The sequence below is a fragment of the Eptatretus burgeri genome, chromosome 4, assembly GCF_056783735.1.
Source record: "Eptatretus burgeri isolate ZD-2024b chromosome 4, Ebu_testis_v1, whole genome shotgun sequence".
NCBI lineage: Eukaryota > Metazoa > Chordata > Myxini > Myxiniformes > Myxinidae > Eptatretus > Eptatretus burgeri.
The window spans coordinates 57,594,996-57,614,504 of NC_140964.1; the positions used below are offsets into that span (position 1 = coordinate 57,594,996).

Sequence of the window (19,509 nt, forward strand, 5' to 3'; positions counted from 1 at the left end):
TGGATGTGGAAACTTCGCTTGTTCCACTGGCCGACTCTGAGTGGGACACAGAGAACAGTGAGGTATCTCAGGATGTTTTAAGTGTTTGTCCCGTTAGCCAAACTTGTTCAGATGAGTTAACAGCTATGTCTGACAGTGATGGAGAAATAGATAAAGGGGGAAATCCCTGTGAATTAAATGTCAACCCCTCTCTCACAGATGATGCTGTAAGGGTTGTAGAGGGGAAGGACATGGACAAGGCAAATTCGGAGGGGTCCGTAAACAGAGCAGAACTTTCTGTTGAGCCAAAAGTAAGTGTTCCACAAGTAATAGGAGAGGCCATAGATGAAGCACTTGATTCAGATGAAACCTCTTCTACCCCACATTTCAGTGCTTTAAGCTTTCAAGAGGATGAAGGGGGAAACAACACAACCTTAGTGTCTCAAGAAAATGTGATTGAATTCCTGGATGATACATTCAGGAAAAGATGCGTAAAAATCAAAGATTACTTCCTGAATTTACACGATTTCATTAAAACTGCAAGGAGTACGATTCGTGATCCTTCTCAGGCTAACATGTCAGAGCCTCAGTTCCAAAGGTTAAAGAAATGTGTTACTCGGGCTGATAAAGAGCTTCAAGAATGACAAACAGAATGGAGATAAAAGTAGCATCCCTGAACATCAATGGAGGCCGCAGTTGTGTGTCTCACCTCCAGGTATTTCAGCTCTTCCAAAATGAAAAAAATGATGTGCTAATGCTGCAGGAGATGCATACAAATCAATCTTCTGAGGATGAGTGGTGTAAAATCTTTAAAGGTTGTCTTTTTCTCTCGAGTGCGCTTGTTGAGGCCAAGGCTGGTGTGGCAATAGTGTTGCATCCTCGACTCCGGCCTTCGGAGATAACTTGTAAGGAAATTTGCAAAGGTTACTTACTGTCTGTGCAATTTGTCAGTAGTAACCTAAAGATTTGCATGACAAATGTTTACTGTCCTAGTGCTAACTCTGAAAGAGGTGCCTTTCTGTACAAGTTGGCAGAGTTTGTAAGCACCATTGATGTAACCATGTTGTTGTGCCTGGGGGGTGACTACAACTGCACCCTCAACCCACAACTTGATCGCAACACTTGTGAGCCTCATCCACCCAGTGCAAGGCCTTTGGCATAACAGCATGAGAAATGGGTTTCCTTGTACGAGCCACTCATCCATTGCTTTTTCCTCTTTATCAGTTCAGTTCATTGAATGTCCTGGAATCGTGATTGTGGAGAGAATGAAGTTGTTTTAGCCAGAAGTTTGGAATTCCATCTGGCCTGGGGTTTGAAAGTTTGGCATTTTTTGAAGTTCTTTTCTAAAAAAAATTAAATAATCATAGGGGGAATTTCCTCCAGATGTTGCTTCTTCTTTTCCAAGTCTGGGATCCATTCTGCTTCCTTGTTATGTTCCTTTCGATCTTCAAACATTCCTTTCCAGAATTTTTCTAGCTTTTCTTTTTCAGGGGGAGTTGACGTGCGTGTGTGTAGAAAATCGCTGTGTGTGTGTGTGTGTGTGTGTGTGTGTGTGTGTGTGTGTGTGTGTGTGTGTGTGTGTGTGTGTACAAAGCACGAGGCTGGTGTAGAAATGAAGCCGCTGTGAAACTAAGCTTGTATGCACTTTGTTCACGCATCGACATTGTGCGCCTTCGTCTTTCCAAATGTAACATTTACTTGACAATATTATTGTGAAATCCTCAGTTACACCCTGCTCTGATCACTTATCCTGTGCGTTAGAGATGCATTCATAGGCTATTTTGAACAACTTTGTAAAATATTATACAACTGCAATTCTATACTGCACTGCATGTGCAAGTTTAGACATGAAACTTACACAAAGGAGGCCATTTAGTCCATCATGCATGCACTTCATCAACACCATATGAATTCAATTTTCTCAGTTTATCTGTTGAATTTATTCCACATATTGCTTTATTTACCTGCAGATTACATCACAACACATGGATGCCATGTCCTGACATCTCGTTCAAGTACATTGGTGGAACATTGATGAGATAAACTCTGCCTTTTGACAGACAAAAGCCGCCCCCATTTTCTGGCTATTTATTAACCACTCTACATAAGGGTGTCCCTCCTCCAGCAGTCACTGCGTTCACTGACGTCGATTCCACTGCGGACATGGCCAAGCAGCAGGACAAGGTGAATTGGAATTTTGGCTTCACCAGCCCCGTTCGAGTTTGTCATTTTATAGCGTTTGCTCCTTATGATGTCCGTTGCCCAACAGGTCGCATCCAAAAGTCGTAAAAGTGGAGGCTGCTTAAAGTTGATCGTTCAAAGATTTTGGACACTTGTGCTTGCATTGCTGTTTTTTGTTTTGTTCATGTTTTGATTATTTATCTGCTTTGCAAATGAGATCATGAACCATTAAATAAAATGGACTTCAAACTGCTCTGTCATGCTGCAACCCTCATTTGCTTTCCGATTAATGAAGGTGTACACTTTGTGATGTTACTTTGTTGCCCACACTGTAAAGAGCATCTAACAGTGGTTCTCAACCTTTTTTGCCCCATGCATCATTTTCACCATATGTCAGAATGTCATTCCCCCCTTTCCAAGATTGTCTGACTCAAAAGGTGCATTCCAAATAATATGCATAAAATATAGAAAATCTTTTATTTTTTTTATATATTCGTACATATACATTTACTTGGATTATTTTTATAGTGGAGTTTTACAAAAATAGCAATAGAAAATGTTGATGGATTTTAAAACTTGAATAAAAGTAGTTTTTTTTTCATATTCATAACTAATTACTTTACAGCCTAAAGTTACTGAAGCATACTTCAATAAATAAAAAGTTCAATAGAATGCCAGGATATTGCAATTCATTTTATTCTGATGAAGACTACACTCAATGAGAAACCTGTGATTGTTTTTTCTTCGCCAATTATTGGATTCGCGGAGTAGTGCTTGAAAGGACACAACGCGGATCATTTTAAACCTCCAATCTACTTCGTTGCTTCGTTTTCATTTGCAACAGAGTTTAAAAGCCTGACTCACAAAGATATGTCGACACAATGGAAGCAATGCATGGATAGGTCTTTCTTCCCCCTTTGGGTAGGAATCTCACTCACATCAAGGGCCAAAATTCTGTGATTGATTTCTCATCGAACATAACTCTTGCTCCTGAATCAGTCTTCAGCTCCAGAAATTCATCTTGACAATCATGAGGAACTTTCTCAACTGACAATTTAAATGGATTTCGCACTAAATCCAACTCCTTGTCACTGAGTTCAGGAAAATATCGGCTGAATTCATTTTGCAGTGCTGTCAAATGCTGCAAAATTCAATTTTTTGCATATTCTGGAAGCACTTGGTCTTCACCACCAGAAACGAGAATTGATGACAGTTTGTCAAACATTGCAACATTTTTGATCTTGACCTTTCTCTTCCAATTTTCCAGCTTGCTCATGAAAGCTTTCAAGGAATCCATGAATTTTATGATGCTTGTATTCCTTCCTTGCATCTGAAGATTCAGTTTATTCAGCCTCTCAAAAATATCAACCAAATAGGCAAGGCACATGATCTATTCCTCATCATCCAGCCAGGCAAAAAATTCCATCTCACCCTGAACTTCAAAAAATAATTTGAGCTCATCTCTGAGCTCAAATACTCGCTCAGTTACATTTCCTCTTGAAAGCCATCAACCATTCGTGTGGTAAAGAAGCAAATGGCCTGCATCCATGTCAATACATAACTGCTTGAAAAGTTGTGAGTTGAGAGTTCCTCCTTTGACAAAATTCACAATTTGAATTGTTTGATCCAAAACCTTCCCTAGTGGAGCTGGAAGTGTTTTTGAGGCCAGTGCCTGACGATGGATCATACAATGAATGCCTTTCACTTTTGGAGCTCGCTTTTTCACACAAACGAGAAATCCAGATTTTGTCCCCAACATAACTGGAACTCCATCTGTACAGCACCCACAGTCATTATCCCACAAAATATTTTCTGCTTCAAAGAAAGATGAAACCTTTTCCAAAATATCTGAGGCCTCAGTAGTTGTTTCAAGAGGAGAACAAAAGAGAAACTCCTCTTTAAATGAACCTGAGTGAACATATCTTGCAAACACCAGCAACTCGGAACACAATGCCACATCAGTCGATTCATCAAGTTGAATTGAAAATAAGCCAAATGCTGCAGACTTGATCTCCTGCACAACTTGATCTTTGATGTCAATGGCCATGCCACTGATCCTCCTTTGAACAGTACTGTTTGATAGTGAAACTGCTGCAAGTTTTTTTTCTCCAATCCATTTCCCAACACAAGTTCCACCATTTTGAGTGTGCAAGGTTTGATCAAAGTTTCCCCAATTGTATGTGGGTTTTTTTTTCTGCTTTGCTATCTCCAGTGCTGCGACATAAGAAGCTTCAATAACCTTTTGGTTAATTTGTTTTTAAATGCCCCCGTTGAATCCAACTTCATCTTTTTGAGAGCATTCCCATGACGTTCAAAAAAGCTTTGGTCCTTGTCCTTGTGTTGAGGATGAACATTCTGCAAATGTTGCTTCAACTTTTTTGGTTTCATAGAATCATTTGACAAAGCTTTGCTACAAATAACACATTGAGGCCTTTCTTTTCCATTGATTATGGATGTGAATCCATATTAAGTATATGAATCATTGTACCCTCTTTTTTGACACTCAGGATGGGCTCCAAATTCTGTGAATAAAAAACAATAATAAGTCAAAGATAACTGGAATATTTCCACAGATAAAAAAAGTGAAATATTTATCTTTATTTTAAATTTAATCTGTGACATTCAATAAACTTTATTGAATGTCACAGATTAAATTAAAAACAAACTACAATTCTACAAATTGTACAAAATCTACAGGACATCACACCTTATTCAATAAAGTGGGATGTCTTGTAGATTATGTACAATCTGTAGAATTGTAGTTTGTGGAAAGATCAATATTTAAACAGTTTGAGTCTGCCAATCTGTGGTCCCAATTCCCCCCCTGAAACCGTAAAACCCCCCCTGGTTGAGAACCCCTGATCTAACATATAAACCTTTTTCTCACCACTGATTTACAGTCTACATTCAGTTAGAGCACAAAATCTATTTGGCCAACCTTCTCCACCCCATCCCCCTTCCACCGTTTCCCCATCCCCCCCACAACCTCTGATCCACCACCACCCCCCCTCCTTTCCCTCACTCTCAGAGAAAGTAGGCATGGTCCAAGATGCGTATGACTCTGCAGCGATGTGTGGCGAATAGAATGAAGCATGCCGATCCACTTATTTACATTAAAAATTACGAGTACGTGCCCATATGTGTGTGGCCGTACGTGCAAAAAAATTATCAAATAAATAAATTTCAAACCACGTGCCAGAAACAACAACCACACAGGCCGTTCCTTAGCTCTCACGTGCCCGTACGCGCGTGGCCATACGTGCAAGCCAAAAAAAACTTTCAAACAACCACACAGACCGTTTCTTCGCTCTCGTAAATGACGACTGGATTGGGGCATCATTCTGTTTATCTATAAATGCGCATAAGAAATCGAGAAATTATTAGAATACAGTAAGTCATCACCATCCGCAAGTCTGTACGTTGTAACCCGTAATGGAGAACGTGGCTGAGGATCTCTTCCCCAACGACCACGCCTACGCAGCAACGTGTCCTGTCATTGGTTTGGTAAATAAATGGCCATAACTTGGGAACCACTTGTCCAATTAATATCAAACCTTAAAGGCACATACTCAGGTCCCCAGCAATATAGCTGGCAAGTTTCAATTACATCGGGCCAGTGGTTGTCGAGAAACAGCGCACACACACACACACACACACACACACACACACACACACACACACACACACACACACACACACACACACACACACACACACACACACACACACACACACACACACACACACACACACACACACACACTACTGGAATTATAGATAGATAGCTGTAAGCTTTTAAGTATGACCTCATTCTAATTAGTAATACTTGAGTTATTTATCTGCTGGCAGAATGCAATCACAATCCATTTCATCAAGTACATAAATGTTACATTTATTATGTCGACATGTAGGATGCACCTGAGTAGTTGCTTGCTGTGTTCAAGCATGTCCCATTCGTACTATATACAATTACAAACTCATCAACAACATGAACAAAAACCATTGTACATTTACATGAACTAGACTATGAGGACATTCGCAGACAATTGACAGATGAACAAGTGATGAGTGTCGAACCCAGTTTCATGGTCCTTAAGTAAGCAACCTTTGTGTGGTGTTATGGGATAAAACCAGAGATAGATTAGTATCAGCATGCTTGCCATTGAGCTGTCTTATCATGCATTTCTTCCCCAGTGGAGTTGGATCTGTTGTGGTGCTGTTGTGGTGCAGTACCTGAATGGGATAATGCATGCAGGATGCACTCACTCATTCAGATTAGGATGTAAAACCGACTGATGTGTCTGCATTTTGATTTTGGAGCTTTGCAAATTGCACAATATCTCTCAAAAAGAGAGATCAGGAAATGCATATGAATAGACATTCGTGCACTTTTCCATCATTCACAAGGGTCGTCTGTGCAGAGTCATTTAGACCACTGTATTATATAGGCCCTGTTGTGTGCTTCATTCCATGCTGAGAGGTGAACTCTTCCTGTCCAGGCTGGAGTTCCTCAAGGTAGTGTTCTCAGCCCTGTGCTTTTTCTGGTTTTCATCAATGATCTCTCTGACTCTGGAAAATCCTCTTTATCTCTTTGCTGATGACTCCACCCTCTGCTAAACCATCTCTCATCCCTCAGATTGGCCTCTTCACTCTCTGCAGACCTGGATAAAATCACAAGCTGGTCAAACACTTGGAACATGTCTTTCAATCCTGACAAATCTCACACTCTCACTTTGTCTCTCCTAAAGGACCATCTGGACCCCCCCCCCCTCCCAAACTACTTTCTCAACAATCACCTTGAAGAAATCCTTTCATTCAAGCTTTTGGATCTCGCTATCTGCCATGATATCTTTCCTGGGAAAGCCACATTTTCAAGCTGGTCTCCAAAGCCAGTCACCGACTGGGAATCCTCCGCCATGCAAAGTCCTTCCTTGGCCCACCTGACCTCCTGACCACAAACGAAGCTTTCATCCACAGCCTGATGGAGTACTGCTCTCCCCCCCCCCCACTGGGGTGGTGCTCCTGCCTCACACCTAGCTCTGCTTCACACTGTGGATACCAAGGCTTTCAGGATCATTGGTGTCTCTCGTAATGAAGTTTCTGTCTCTCACTGCCAGGCAGGTCAGTGGTCTATCTGTCTCCTACCATCTCCTCTCCAGCCTCGCGCCCCCCCCCACTCTGTCTGCTGTGCTCTGTCCCACTTATATTTCTGCAGTGCGCTCAAGATCCGCCAAAAACCCCTTCTGGTGAAACCACCAAAATCAAGAATTAGTGCTCACCTTCATTCTTTCATTACTCTTTTTTTTCCCCCACCTCTGGAACAAACTCCCACACTCTCTTCAATCCCACTCCTCCCTCCAGGACTTCAAAACAGCTGTTGACCACCATTTCATATCTTCCCCTTTCCAAACCCTTGATCTTTTCTATGCCAGTTAATCCACCCCAAACCCAACTCCTTCAAATTCTCTGTTTTCCTTTCTGAAAGTCCCTGTAGCATCCAACCTCGTGTACACAGCCCCATTCTTCTCCCTTCCATAGATCTCCTAATGTCTCTCTTCCCCACTGTTTTGTGTTTCCCTCTCCCATCCTTTTGTCTCCTGCTCCCCTTGTTATGTGTTCTGTGTGTTAGCTTTTATACAAAAACAATGGGATGTGCAAGTCATTTAATAAGGGATAATGATGTTGAGTTGGATTATGTTCATCGGGAGTATGGCATTATTAAATAAAAGTGAGTTAAATTGCTGTAGTTAATGGGATTTGGAGAAGGTGCAGGCAATATATGTTAAATGACCTTGTGTGCAAACGGTTGCTTGTACATATATTTACTCAATGACGCTGAAAGTGGGAGAAATCCCCCCTTCATTATTTGACCCCTATACAGCTTGATGATGCCCACATAGCTTTATGACGCCACACATAGTTTGATTTTCAATTCCATCTCAGATTATGAGCTTCGCATTTTATTACAAAATTCCTTGTGGATGCTGAAGTCACAATTTTAAGGGTTCAGGGGCAATGGTTAAGTTAATCAGTGACTTCATTTTTCATAGTCACAGCAAACCAAGAAATGCCTTTGTATCTCATTTGGATACCTGCAATTTTTGGCTGGACAGTGATTAATTACATTGACAAAGATACAGGGATCATATGTGGGGCAGTGGGGGTGGGAGGTTGTTGACGGTTACAATGAATGCACCTACTCTGAGTGGGGGTGGCTGGCTTTTTTTTTTTTGGTAGGCTTGTGTAATAGCGAACACAGAACATATAACAAAGGGAGCAGGAGACGAGAGGGGTGGGAGAGGGAAGCACAAAACAGGAGGGAACGGATATTAGGATATCTATGGAAGGGAGAGGGATGGGGTGGGGTTCATGGTAAAAGAAGATGGACACTGCAGGGACTTTCAGGAAGGAAAGCAGGGAATTTGAAGGTAGGTAGGTGTGGGGTGGATTAACAGTGGTAGAAAAGATCATGGTTTTGGATGGGGGAAGATATAAGATGGTAGTGAACAGCTGTTTTGAAGACCTGGAGGGAAGAGTGCGATTGAAGAGAGTGTGTGAGTTTGTTCCAGAGGTTGGGAAAAAGAGGAATGAAAGAGTGAAGATGAGCAGTCTTAATTTTGGTGGTTTCACCAGAAGCTGGTTGCTGGTGGACCTTGAGCACCCTGCGGAAATATGGTGCGGGGAGGGGAGAGAGAGAGCAACGTTTGGGGGGGGGGGGGGGTTGAGGCCGGAGAGGAGACTGTACAAGACAGAAAGACTACCTCCCTGCCTGCGGTGAGAGAGTGAGAGACCCAAAGACTCAGCTTCGTCGTGCGAGATTCCATTGATACTAAAAGACGGGTTTCCGCAGCATGAAGCCAAAAAAGGTGTGAGGCAGGAGCAATAGCCCGGAGGGAGAGCAGTATTCCATCAGGCTGTGGATGAAAGCTTTGTATGTGGTACAGTGAATACCCTCTTACATTGCAACTTTTGCATTTTAATCCCTTCATTTGTAGTGCACATGTATTCCCCGTATACTTTGTCAGATTGCCACTGGTTGACGGTAGTGCATGCTGATATGTATAAGATTGTAATATGTAGTTCATGCGACTGTTCATCTTTTTCATTACACTGCCTGTTTCTTTGAAAAACATTTAAATTGACTTCCCATGTGAATCATGGAAAAACCGTTGAGAATATTTTGTTGGTGGGGGTTTTGGAGGAAGGGGAGGTGGGTTGCACCCACCTCCAATATATACATGGTAAGAATTTTCCCTATTGTTCAAAATCCCCTCCCCACTGCTTCTTGTTGTGGCATTGCTTTATGTACTATTATCTTGCAATTACATCCCTGATTCCAGAGGTATGACCTATTAATGATATAAGGCTATATGTATTTACCTGTTTACCCTCCTCTCCTAACTCTGAAATATGTCAGGCATGCCTTTATTTACTATAGTGGGGCGGCTGAGCTCCAAAAAACAGGTCGATTGTGCACTTTCCCTTAAAAGCATGAAACTTGGCACATGGTTAGAGTAACACCATACAATGATTTTTAGTCCAGGGGCCACCGGTAATTGCACCCCATATGGTGGCCATCTTGGATTTCAAAATGGCCACCACTGTGGACCTGTTTTGTTAAATATCTCCTAAACTAGTACAGATATCGAGACAGTTGAAACGCCTATAACTATATTTTAGGGCTCTAGGAATGCAATGGTGACATTAAATGTTTGAAAATTGTGGCTGCCATCTTGAAATCCCACCATCCATAGCTATTTTGCTCCACAGGTCGATGCTCACATTTCAGAGACAAATTTTTGATGCTTTAAAATATTGATCAAACTATGAAACTGGTAGTAGTTATGCATCTACTCATTTCAGGGACATCATCCATTGTTATGGTGACTGCACAAGTGATCACCCCTACATAGGCCCGTTCATCTGCAACTGGAGATGGCAAAGCACATCAAACTTGTGGATCCATCTGAGCAGGATGCTGAAATGGGTCGAGTTACTCAGTGGAAACTCTGCATTCTTTGTCAACAGAACACCACTGAAAAGGTTCAGTTTCCCACTCAACGAAAAGGTGAACAAGGTGAAGCAACACTCGCAGGGTACAAAACATTGGTAATCCATTTCTTGAAGAAACCACTGACATTGTGGTCATCGACAAAAAATACATCGCAAGCTCATTAGTTATTCATAGTGTGCAAAATGTGCAGAAGGTGGGGAAGGAGGCTTTGGAATCATTTGTGCAAGAAAGGCTCATTGAGCGTAAAAAGCCTCTCAATGATGTCCTCTCCCGCAACAAGTTGCCATTATTTGGCAGCTCATCAGGAAAAGCCCAGCCTAAAGACAAACAGAAGGTAGCCTCATTAAAGAGCAATGTGCAATTGTTTGTACCTCAGTTGCAGTTCCTGGACAATGGCAGAATTTTCTTCGTGTCGGCCAAAACAAGACGGAACTTTTCAGTTTCCTGTCCAATGAAATAATTGAGTCGGTTGAAGACGAGAGCAAATAGTTAGTAGTCATACTGGAAACAGAGGTTGTTACTGCTCTACCACGCATTAATCTAGAATCACTTGCTCCATGCAGCCAAGAAGAGGCAGATGGCCGCATGTTCCTCCATGCAGCTGATGCGGCACAGAGAGCGAATGACAGGATCCTAATCTGAACCGTTGATACAGATGTTGTCGTATTTGCAGTTATGGCAACTCAGGGACTTTCTGTGAAGATATGGTTAGCCTTTGGAACAGGGAAGAGCTTGCGATTCCTCCCTGCACATGACATAGCCACTGCTCTCGGCCCTGAGAAGTCTAAGGCCCTCCCCATGTTTCATGCACTGACAGGATGTGACACTGTGTCAGCGTTTGGGCGTGGTAAGCGAACTGCATTGGCTGTATGGGAGTCGTTCCCAGAGCTCACAGATGCACTATCTGAAGTCAACCATGAACAAACAGATATAACTGAGTCCTGTATGAGCATTATTGCAAGATTCGTCATTTTGATGTATGATCGCACAAGTACCTGTAGTGACATTAATACAGCACGAAAGAAACTGTTTGTAAAGAAAGGCAGACCTCTGGAATCAATTCCACCTACACACCATGCTCTGGTGCAGCATGTTAGGTGTGCAGTGTACCAAGGAGCATTATTCTGGGGCCAGGCATTACATGCACAACCTGAGCTCCCATGTCCAAGTGAGTGGGGTTGGGAAAAAACATCCGACGGTCAGTTTAAACAGATTGGGACAACACTACCGGAAGCCCACAAAGATCTGCAATGAACTTATCCAGTGTGGATGTACAAAAGGATGCACTGATCGCTGCAGGTGTAAGAAGTCTGCACTTCCATGCACGTCACTTTGTTCTTGTGATGGGGAATGCAACAGAGACTAGAAAAGTCAAGTGACGGTAACTGTGGATTTTTACCAACTGCTTGTGATGTTTTCTTGATGGTTCATTCCTTCACATATTGTGCGAACTGATGATAGTTTGTTAGCCTTTAGATGGTGGCTATCTTGGATTATAAGATAGCTGCCACATCTTCAATCTCACAGTTGGATTGCTAGACCCCTAAAATGTGGTATCGGCGTTAAAACTGTATTGATAGCAAAGGCAGTGAGCTTCATAGTTAAAGCCGCTGTCACACCCTGACGATTTAACCAGCGTATGCCGATTTATGAAAAATTTGTCTAAAACGCTGGCACACGTTGAATACGTTATGGGTACGTTTTGTATACGTTAAGAGCACGCCGGCATACGTCGTAGTACGCTGGCTTTAAACGTACTTTTGGGTTGTCCTCAAATTTTTGCATGCTTGAAATTTAACGACGTATGCCGGCGTATGACTCGCATGTTCCGCTACGCTGGCCATAAGTTGTAGGCACGTTATGCGATCGTTGACACACGTCAACACACGTTACTTGTAAGTTACTCGTAAGTCGAAAAACGTCGAGGTAATGTTTAGCGTACCCGAAACTTATTTCTAACCTATGAGTAACGTTTTGTAAGCACGCTACATGAACGTTGTTCACACTTCGCAACACGTTACTTGAAAAGGAAGTAGACGTATTTGATGTCTTCAGGACGACCACAGAACTTACTGAACGCGTTTCTAACTTACAGATACCGTATAATGGCATATTGGCAGGGATTAGGGGAATTGGTAAATAAAAAGGGGCTTCGCAGGAGGAACCCGTCTTTTTTTTTAGACTTCATGGTGAGTACATGTCCATGTCATTCCGAGAGATGGAGGATACTGCAACACTGAGATGACGATACCTACCTGTCCTCGAACATCAACATGACCTCATCGAGTTGACACTGCACCAGTTGCGTGCCAATAGAGCCGGGAGAAGAAGACGTGACCGGAGGAGAAGGAACTGGGTGAGACCATGGATCGGGAGGCGACGCCATTACGGCATATATGACCATCTCATGGTGGAACTCCGTAACGAGGAGTTCTTCGCAGTTTTCTTCGGTATGACGGTGATGTTGACACTTCGATCTCTAGTGCGGTTATGATTTGAATCGTCGAGCGGCACCCTTTTAATAGGCTATGCCACGTGATCGTTGGCGATACGCTGCAGCGCTATGCATAAGTTAGACTATCGTTGGGCATAAGTTGTGAACGCCAACAACACGCTAAGCATTCGTTGGTATAAGTTATCTATAAGTTATCGAAACGTTCTGTGTACATTACTATACGTTATGCATACGTCCAACTCGTTATGAATACACTATTATACTCCCAAAACTGAAAAAAAAATAGTTCAGCATACGCCAGCGTTTTAGATAAATTTTGATACGTTGCCATACGCTGGCTAAATCGTCAAGGTGTGACGGGGGCTTTAGGAATTGCATTTGTCGTTGACAGAAAGAGAAGGATGGTATCAGTGGTCTGTTGTTTTCATTAATCATGTGCAAGGCTTGATGAGACAATTTTTCTTTCACCACTGCAGGTAACAGGCTGCTTGGTGTTTTCATGTGTTGGTGCTGCAATCGGGTCGTTTCAATTTGGATATAACATCGGTGTCATCAATGCTCCACAGAGGGTAAGTTAATGTATGAGAAAAATAAGTATTTTTTTGGTATACAGTGCAGAGTCTCGGCTATTGGAGAAGCTAGAACACAGAATGGACCAGTATGGAATGAAAATAAAAGTGGAAGGGGCAGAGGAAGGAGTGAGCCGTGAAACACACCGACAGCAGGGTGGAGGGACAAAATAGAAGTGGACTTGGACGAATAAAGGATATGGGAGCAAGGGGAGGTCATCACAAGGGGTAAAGAAGCTGAGTACAGCTGCAAACTTTCAATCGCAGAAGTGTAAGGGAAGAATATGTAGAACAAGTAGAAATGGAACATGAATAGGGTGAGAGAGTGAGTGGGTGGAAACCCTGTACGCTGGAAAGAGTTGAACTTGTGGATGTCTAATGAGGTTAGAAAAGATCGTCCGTGTGGATGAGGGATGACCTGAGGTGGTGGTGACCATGGTCTTGAAGCGCTGGAGGGAAGAATGGGATTGAAGAGACTGAGGAAGTTGGTTCCACAGATGGGTAAAAAATAGGAACAAATGAGTGGAGGTAAACAGCGAGTTTGGATTTTTGGAGTTTCGTGGAGGAGGGTTATTGGCAGATCACATGTGCCCTACAGAAACCTGGGGGTGGGGAGGGGGGAGAGAGGTGGAAAGAACAAAGCAGAGGATACAAGACCATAAACGAGGTTGTAGAAGACAGAGACCACTGACCTGGCTGCAATGTGAAAGTGATGGGGAGATTCCAATGATTCTGAAGGACTTGGTTTCTATTGCCTCAAGTTGAGCAAGATGTGAGGCAGCGATGCCAGCCTAAAGATGTGACCAGTACTCCATCAAGTTGTGCATAGGGCTTGTAGGTATATCAAAGTTCAGATGTGTCAAGGAATGGCCTTGCATGATTGAGAATACCCATTTGGTAGCTGGTTATGGAGGCCAACTTAAATTGGTGGTTTTCCCAAGAAATCATGGCTGATGGTGACACCCAAAAGTTTTAGTGACTGAACTTCTTCAATATTTACAAGCACTATGTAAGTGGTAAGATCACTATTTCACAAACTAACCAATCCAATCTTCACCTATTGCCATCATCGCTCAGGGGAAATCTCATATTTGAGGGAAAACAGCCAAATTTAGGGATTGAATGCCACAATTATTATGATTCCACATACTTTGCATTTCAAGATGGGAGAAAAGGCTGAGACTATTATTGACATTCTAGCCCAGGTGCTTTTTACCATTGAATGGAGGAATGGTTGGCATGTACAGGTAGGCCTATTTAGGTTGTGAATGTATTATTTTTCACTTGTGTGCCAAATTGCATTGTCAAAGTCCATCATATTATGATAATGTTTCCTAAAATCATTATGCAGTCTTACTTTTTTGAAGTCCACAGATTCTACCAATTCTGTATTTTGAAAAGTGTCAATTTTTATAAGGAAGAGATGTTTTTGTGGAAAACTATTTGAATCTATTCGAGGAGACATGGAATTTGTCACATTAGGGCACATAAGGAGAATTTTAATAAAATACTGACCTGTGCCTAAAATGCAAGACATTGCAATGTGTTTGCAGATTATTGAGGACTTTTACAATGAGACCTGGATTCAACGTTATGAAGAACCAATCTCTCAGGACACCCTTCTTACACTGTGGTCTCTTTCAGTTGCTATTTTTCCTATAGGTGGCATGCTGGGTTCATTTGCTGTGAATCCTCTTGCTTCTCATTTGGGCAGGTACAGGCAGACGTGCTATTTGAATTTTACCATTGACTTGTTTTCACTCGAGTAAGGGATGATGTAGCTGTTGTTATAAGGCTCTATGGTATGATGTGTGCAATACAGAAGGAATGGAATGTGGGTGAACACCATCTTCGCCGTTCTAGCTGGAATTTTAATGGGCTTTTCAAAAACAGCATCTTCACTTGAAATCCTCATTGCCGGGCGGTTCTTCATTGGCCTCCACTGCGGTGAGTAAAAATAAATCTTTTGAATCGAACAACAGTTTTTATGTTATACATGTATCATAGAAGCATTGTGAATGGATATCTGTTTGGAGACAATTTGAGGATAATTTTGGACCAGATGAATGGTGAAAGTAATAACAATCCTTCGATCATACATGGCTCATGGTAAAAAGTAATATTCCCACCTCACGATTTGTTTCTGTAGCTACAAGTTAGTGTTGCATTGCAGAACTCTCCTCATATTAGACCTTGCAAAATTCAGTTTTTATGCCAGAGGCATTCTATTTTCGGGTTGTCTGTACATACAGTACGTCCGCACGTGTTAATTTTCTGTTTACTCTGCAACCACTTATCCGATTGACAACAAATTTTCACTATAGGTGCGACTACTCGTGTAGAATGTTTTAATAATAATTATGAATCAGTCATTTGGTGTGGCAGCCGTGTTGGAAAAAAGGAAAAACTTTGGTCCTCTGTATCTCTGAAACTGCTCTGTGAAAAAAAAAAAAAAATCGAAACTTGGCACATATCAAGTACTCCACATGGGGAATAAGTGATTTTTTTGATGTCAGATTGATTTCCTATCCCCATCAAACCACCCCCCCCTCTCCAAAGCCTACCTCCTTCCAAATTTCCAGTTTTTATTGAGAGTTTGCTTCTGTATCCATCTTGTCCTCCCCTACCCCTCTTTCTTTGCGTCTCGCAGACCAGAAATAAAACGATCTCTGAGCCGTGTCGGACGCTCCTCTGTCGTGAATTTGCACGGCACAGCCGAATGCTTCACCCGTGCTACGAAGTCCGCAACGCGCTCCTCGCCCCCCTTAGCGAGATGATCGAACTGGAACCGCGCGAGATGTAACGACTTCTCTGGCGCCAAGTGGGTCTTCATTTTCGCAAAGATGTCCTGAAAGGATAGCACATCATCACTGGGTCTATTTGGAGCCACCAAATCACTCAGCAGGCGGTAGTGCTCCGTTGATAGCGAGGCGAGCAAGATCGCCTTGCGTTTCTCTTCATCCTCTACATCATTCGCCCGAAAGTAGCAACCTAACTGTTCAGAAAACAACTCGAACTCATCTCCCCCGAACACGGGTACACGTCCGTGTGCCGTGCCCCGACCTTCTGCCATGCTCCGTGAGACCCTTGGCTCCGTAGCTTGGAACCGCCCGGGTTACTTGCTGACCCTGCACACGCCGATCCGAAGATCCTCGTTCGCCAACTGTAATGTACTGAAATGGGAGATGCTTAGCAGGCAGACACGATGCGGAGGAACAGTCGAGCCGGGCTGTGTTGCACAAGTGCGAGCGCGGGCGTACTGTGCCCGCGGCTCCCCTTTATTCCGTATTCGGCACACTCATGAGCCGGCCGACTCCAGCATTACTACGACGCCTCAGGCGGCGCGCACACCTCATATCCCTTGCCGATACACTGACCCCCACGACCACTCCTCCCATCATCACGCCCATCATGCATCATCACCATGCCCTTCCCCGTAGGCCCGCAGACTCCACCACACTCCCCACATCCCTTATTTGTACAAGTCTCCCACTATTTTGTCCTTCAACCCTGCTGTAGGTGTCCTCCCCCCCTCCCCACCACACACCCTTTCTCCTCTTCCTGTTGTTTGCATCCTGATCTGTTAATCAATGTTCCTCCACAAGCCTTGACTTTATATACAAAAAAAATCGAATTATGTGTAATAGAGGTGTAACTCCATTGAAGTAAAATATATAGCAGCATGCACATAGGAGGAGAAACGAGATCATCAATGTAGTTCATGAAATGCCAATTTTTTTTTTTATCCCCCAAATGAGCATCAGCCTGGCTGGGGGCTTGTATTTTGGGTCCCATCCATCCATCCATCTCTCTGAGACTTTACTTGAAAATGACTGCTTGCATTTCTTTCATATCTGGCACATGCATGCAATCATATCTGCACATAAGACATGTGAAATTATTTTTGGATCAGAGTCAATTTGGAATTTTGGCCATTTTAAATTTTGTTATGGGAAAGAAGAGAAAAGGATTGATTGATTGTGTATGCTTTCAGGAACCATTATTTATTTATTTGCACTTTCCCATCTCCCCTACCAAGAAAAGACCTTGAAGTATTTATTTATTTCTATACACACACTTTACCATCACTGCTATGACCTTCCACTTTATTTATCTATACTCTATATTTATTACCATTTTACAACCTACATATCCACCTGGATTGTTTATTTATTCATCTACACTTTAGCATCTCTACAATCGGCATACCACTTTGAATTATTGATTGATTTATATGAACTTTACCTCACCGCTACCTCAATACCACCTTGAATTATTTCTATACCAGCAAATACCACCCAAAGCTTTGCTGATAGGCAAACTACCAGAAACAGAGAATTTGAATTTTGAACTCTGTTTATTGCATCCAGGAACACAGTGTGATGCATATTTCGAAGCAACACAGGAATAGAAAGGAAGAAAAAAAAATCGCAATTTTAAGAGGATGATGAAGTAATTGTCAGTTTTAAATTATCCACAGAACAAAAAACATTACCAATACTGTCAAGACAGCACTTTCTCTTTAAAACTTTTGCATTTTTAATCACTCAAGAAAAAAATCAAATTGTAACCTGACATATCCTTTGAATCCTTTATCATATCCTTTGAAAATACATATCCTTTGAATATGACATATCCTTTGAAAATAGAAATAACATCAGAGCCATAACCGTTATCTATTGTAATTTTCCTGCATTTATATATTGCATATTTTGCCAAAGCAACCAGAAAATTGAGAACACCCATGTTTTTGTCGTAGAATTACTCGAACGTCACTCCAGTAACTACAGTGTGAGTTGAACCATTTATTCATGTGTACACGGGAAGAAACAAATTCACAGAGCAACACCATGATGTGCTGTTGTGAACTTCCTTCTCTCAGAGTTTGGTTCATAAGCCTCGCTTTTTATAGCAAAATTATTTGCATAGAAAGGGGGAAAGAGGGGCATGGGGTAGAACAAGGAACAGTACATGTTATCTTGGCAAAACTATGTATCACTCTATGTTCCTCAGTCTCTTAATTAGCAGAACACCATATATGGTTTGTGTGCGAGCATGGGAACACCTGTGCAAGCATGGGAAATCATCTCTCACTCATCACATCACATAGGGTTCTGGCAATTGTGCAGGCAAATGTGGAGGTTGCTTCCTCCATTCAAGGATGTGATGCAAAAAAACACTTTAATTTGCCTTCACTCTGGGTTAGATCATTTGCCCATGATCCTTGTTGGTGAACAACTCCGTATATGGTGACAAAACGACTTTAGCTAATTATAATGCTTTGCAATAGACTTGATACCTTTCCAAGCATTTAAAAGCATAAATTTGTTCTTAGCTAAAGTGGAGACTGGAGAGCTTGCTGTCAAACCTCGACTTGGATTCTGCAACCGGTCCAGATGGCATCAGCCCATATGTCCTAAAAACCTGCTCTGCTGTTCTTGCTCACCCTCTCTCTGTTCTATTCACCCTCTCATTTGCTCAAGGTCATCTGCCATCTGCTTAGAAATCAGCAAACATTACTGCCCTGCATAAAAAAGATGCAAAAACAGATCCCTGTAACTACAGACCAATCAGCCTTCTCCCAATCATTGGCAAGGCTATGGAATCCATCATCGCTTCAGACATTAAATTCTTCCTTTTCTCCAATGGCTTGATTTCCGATCATCAATTTGGTTTCAGACCAGGTCACTCTACCCTGGATACGCTGCATCTGCTCTCCCAACAGTGGATGGAGGTCCTCGATGCCAGACATTAAATCAGAACCATATCCCTGGACATATCGCGTGCTTTTGACATGGTCTGGCACCCTGCCCTGCTCACTAAATTCTCTTCCTATGGTATCCAAGGCCATCGCCACTCATGGCTCACAGACTTCCTCTCCTGTCACAGTCAACGTGTGGCCCTAAATGGAGTTCTTTCATTCCCTCTTCCTGTCCAGGCTGGAGTTCCTCAAGGCAGCGTTCTGAGCCCTGACCTTTCTCTGGTTTTCCTCAATGATCTTTCCGACTCTCTGGAAAATCCTCTCTATCTCTTTTCTGATGACTGCACCCTCTGCCATACCATCTGTCATCCCTCAGACCAGCAAGCATCAGCTTCTTCGCTCACTGCAGATCTGGATAAAATCACAAATTCGTCCAACACGTGGAACATGTCTTTCAATCCTGACAAATCTCACACTCTCACTATGTCTCTCCATAAGGACTGTTTGGAAAACCCTCCACATCTCATTTCTCAACAATCCTCTGGAAGAAGTCTTCTTTCAAGCTTCTGGGTCTCACTATCTGCCATGATCTTTCCTGGGAAAGTCACAT

At 42.5% G+C, this 19,509-nt stretch overlaps 1 protein-coding gene across 7 annotated transcripts in view; it reads left to right on the forward strand.

The window, feature by feature from the left end:
- LOC147028120 (solute carrier family 2, facilitated glucose transporter member 1-like) overlaps positions 1–19,509 on the forward strand; it is a 120,522-nt gene that overhangs the window by 13,471 nt on the left and 87,542 nt on the right. For 2 of the 7 annotated variants that reach the window (XM_085878214.1, XM_085878215.1), the window contains exons 2-4: positions 13,106–13,198; positions 14,752–14,912; positions 15,021–15,145. In XM_085878214.1, the coding sequence (XP_085734340.1) occupies positions 14,866–14,912; positions 15,021–15,145 (172 nt within the window). In that variant the 5' untranslated portion in view covers positions 13,106–13,198; positions 14,752–14,865. Of the gene's footprint in view, positions 1–1,955; positions 2,164–8,559; positions 8,589–8,996; positions 9,027–12,396; positions 12,531–13,105; positions 13,199–14,751; positions 14,913–15,020; positions 15,146–19,509 lie in introns of those variants that run through there. The other 5 variants (XM_085878210.1, XM_085878211.1, XM_085878216.1 and 2 more) reach the window with 5 other exon arrangements.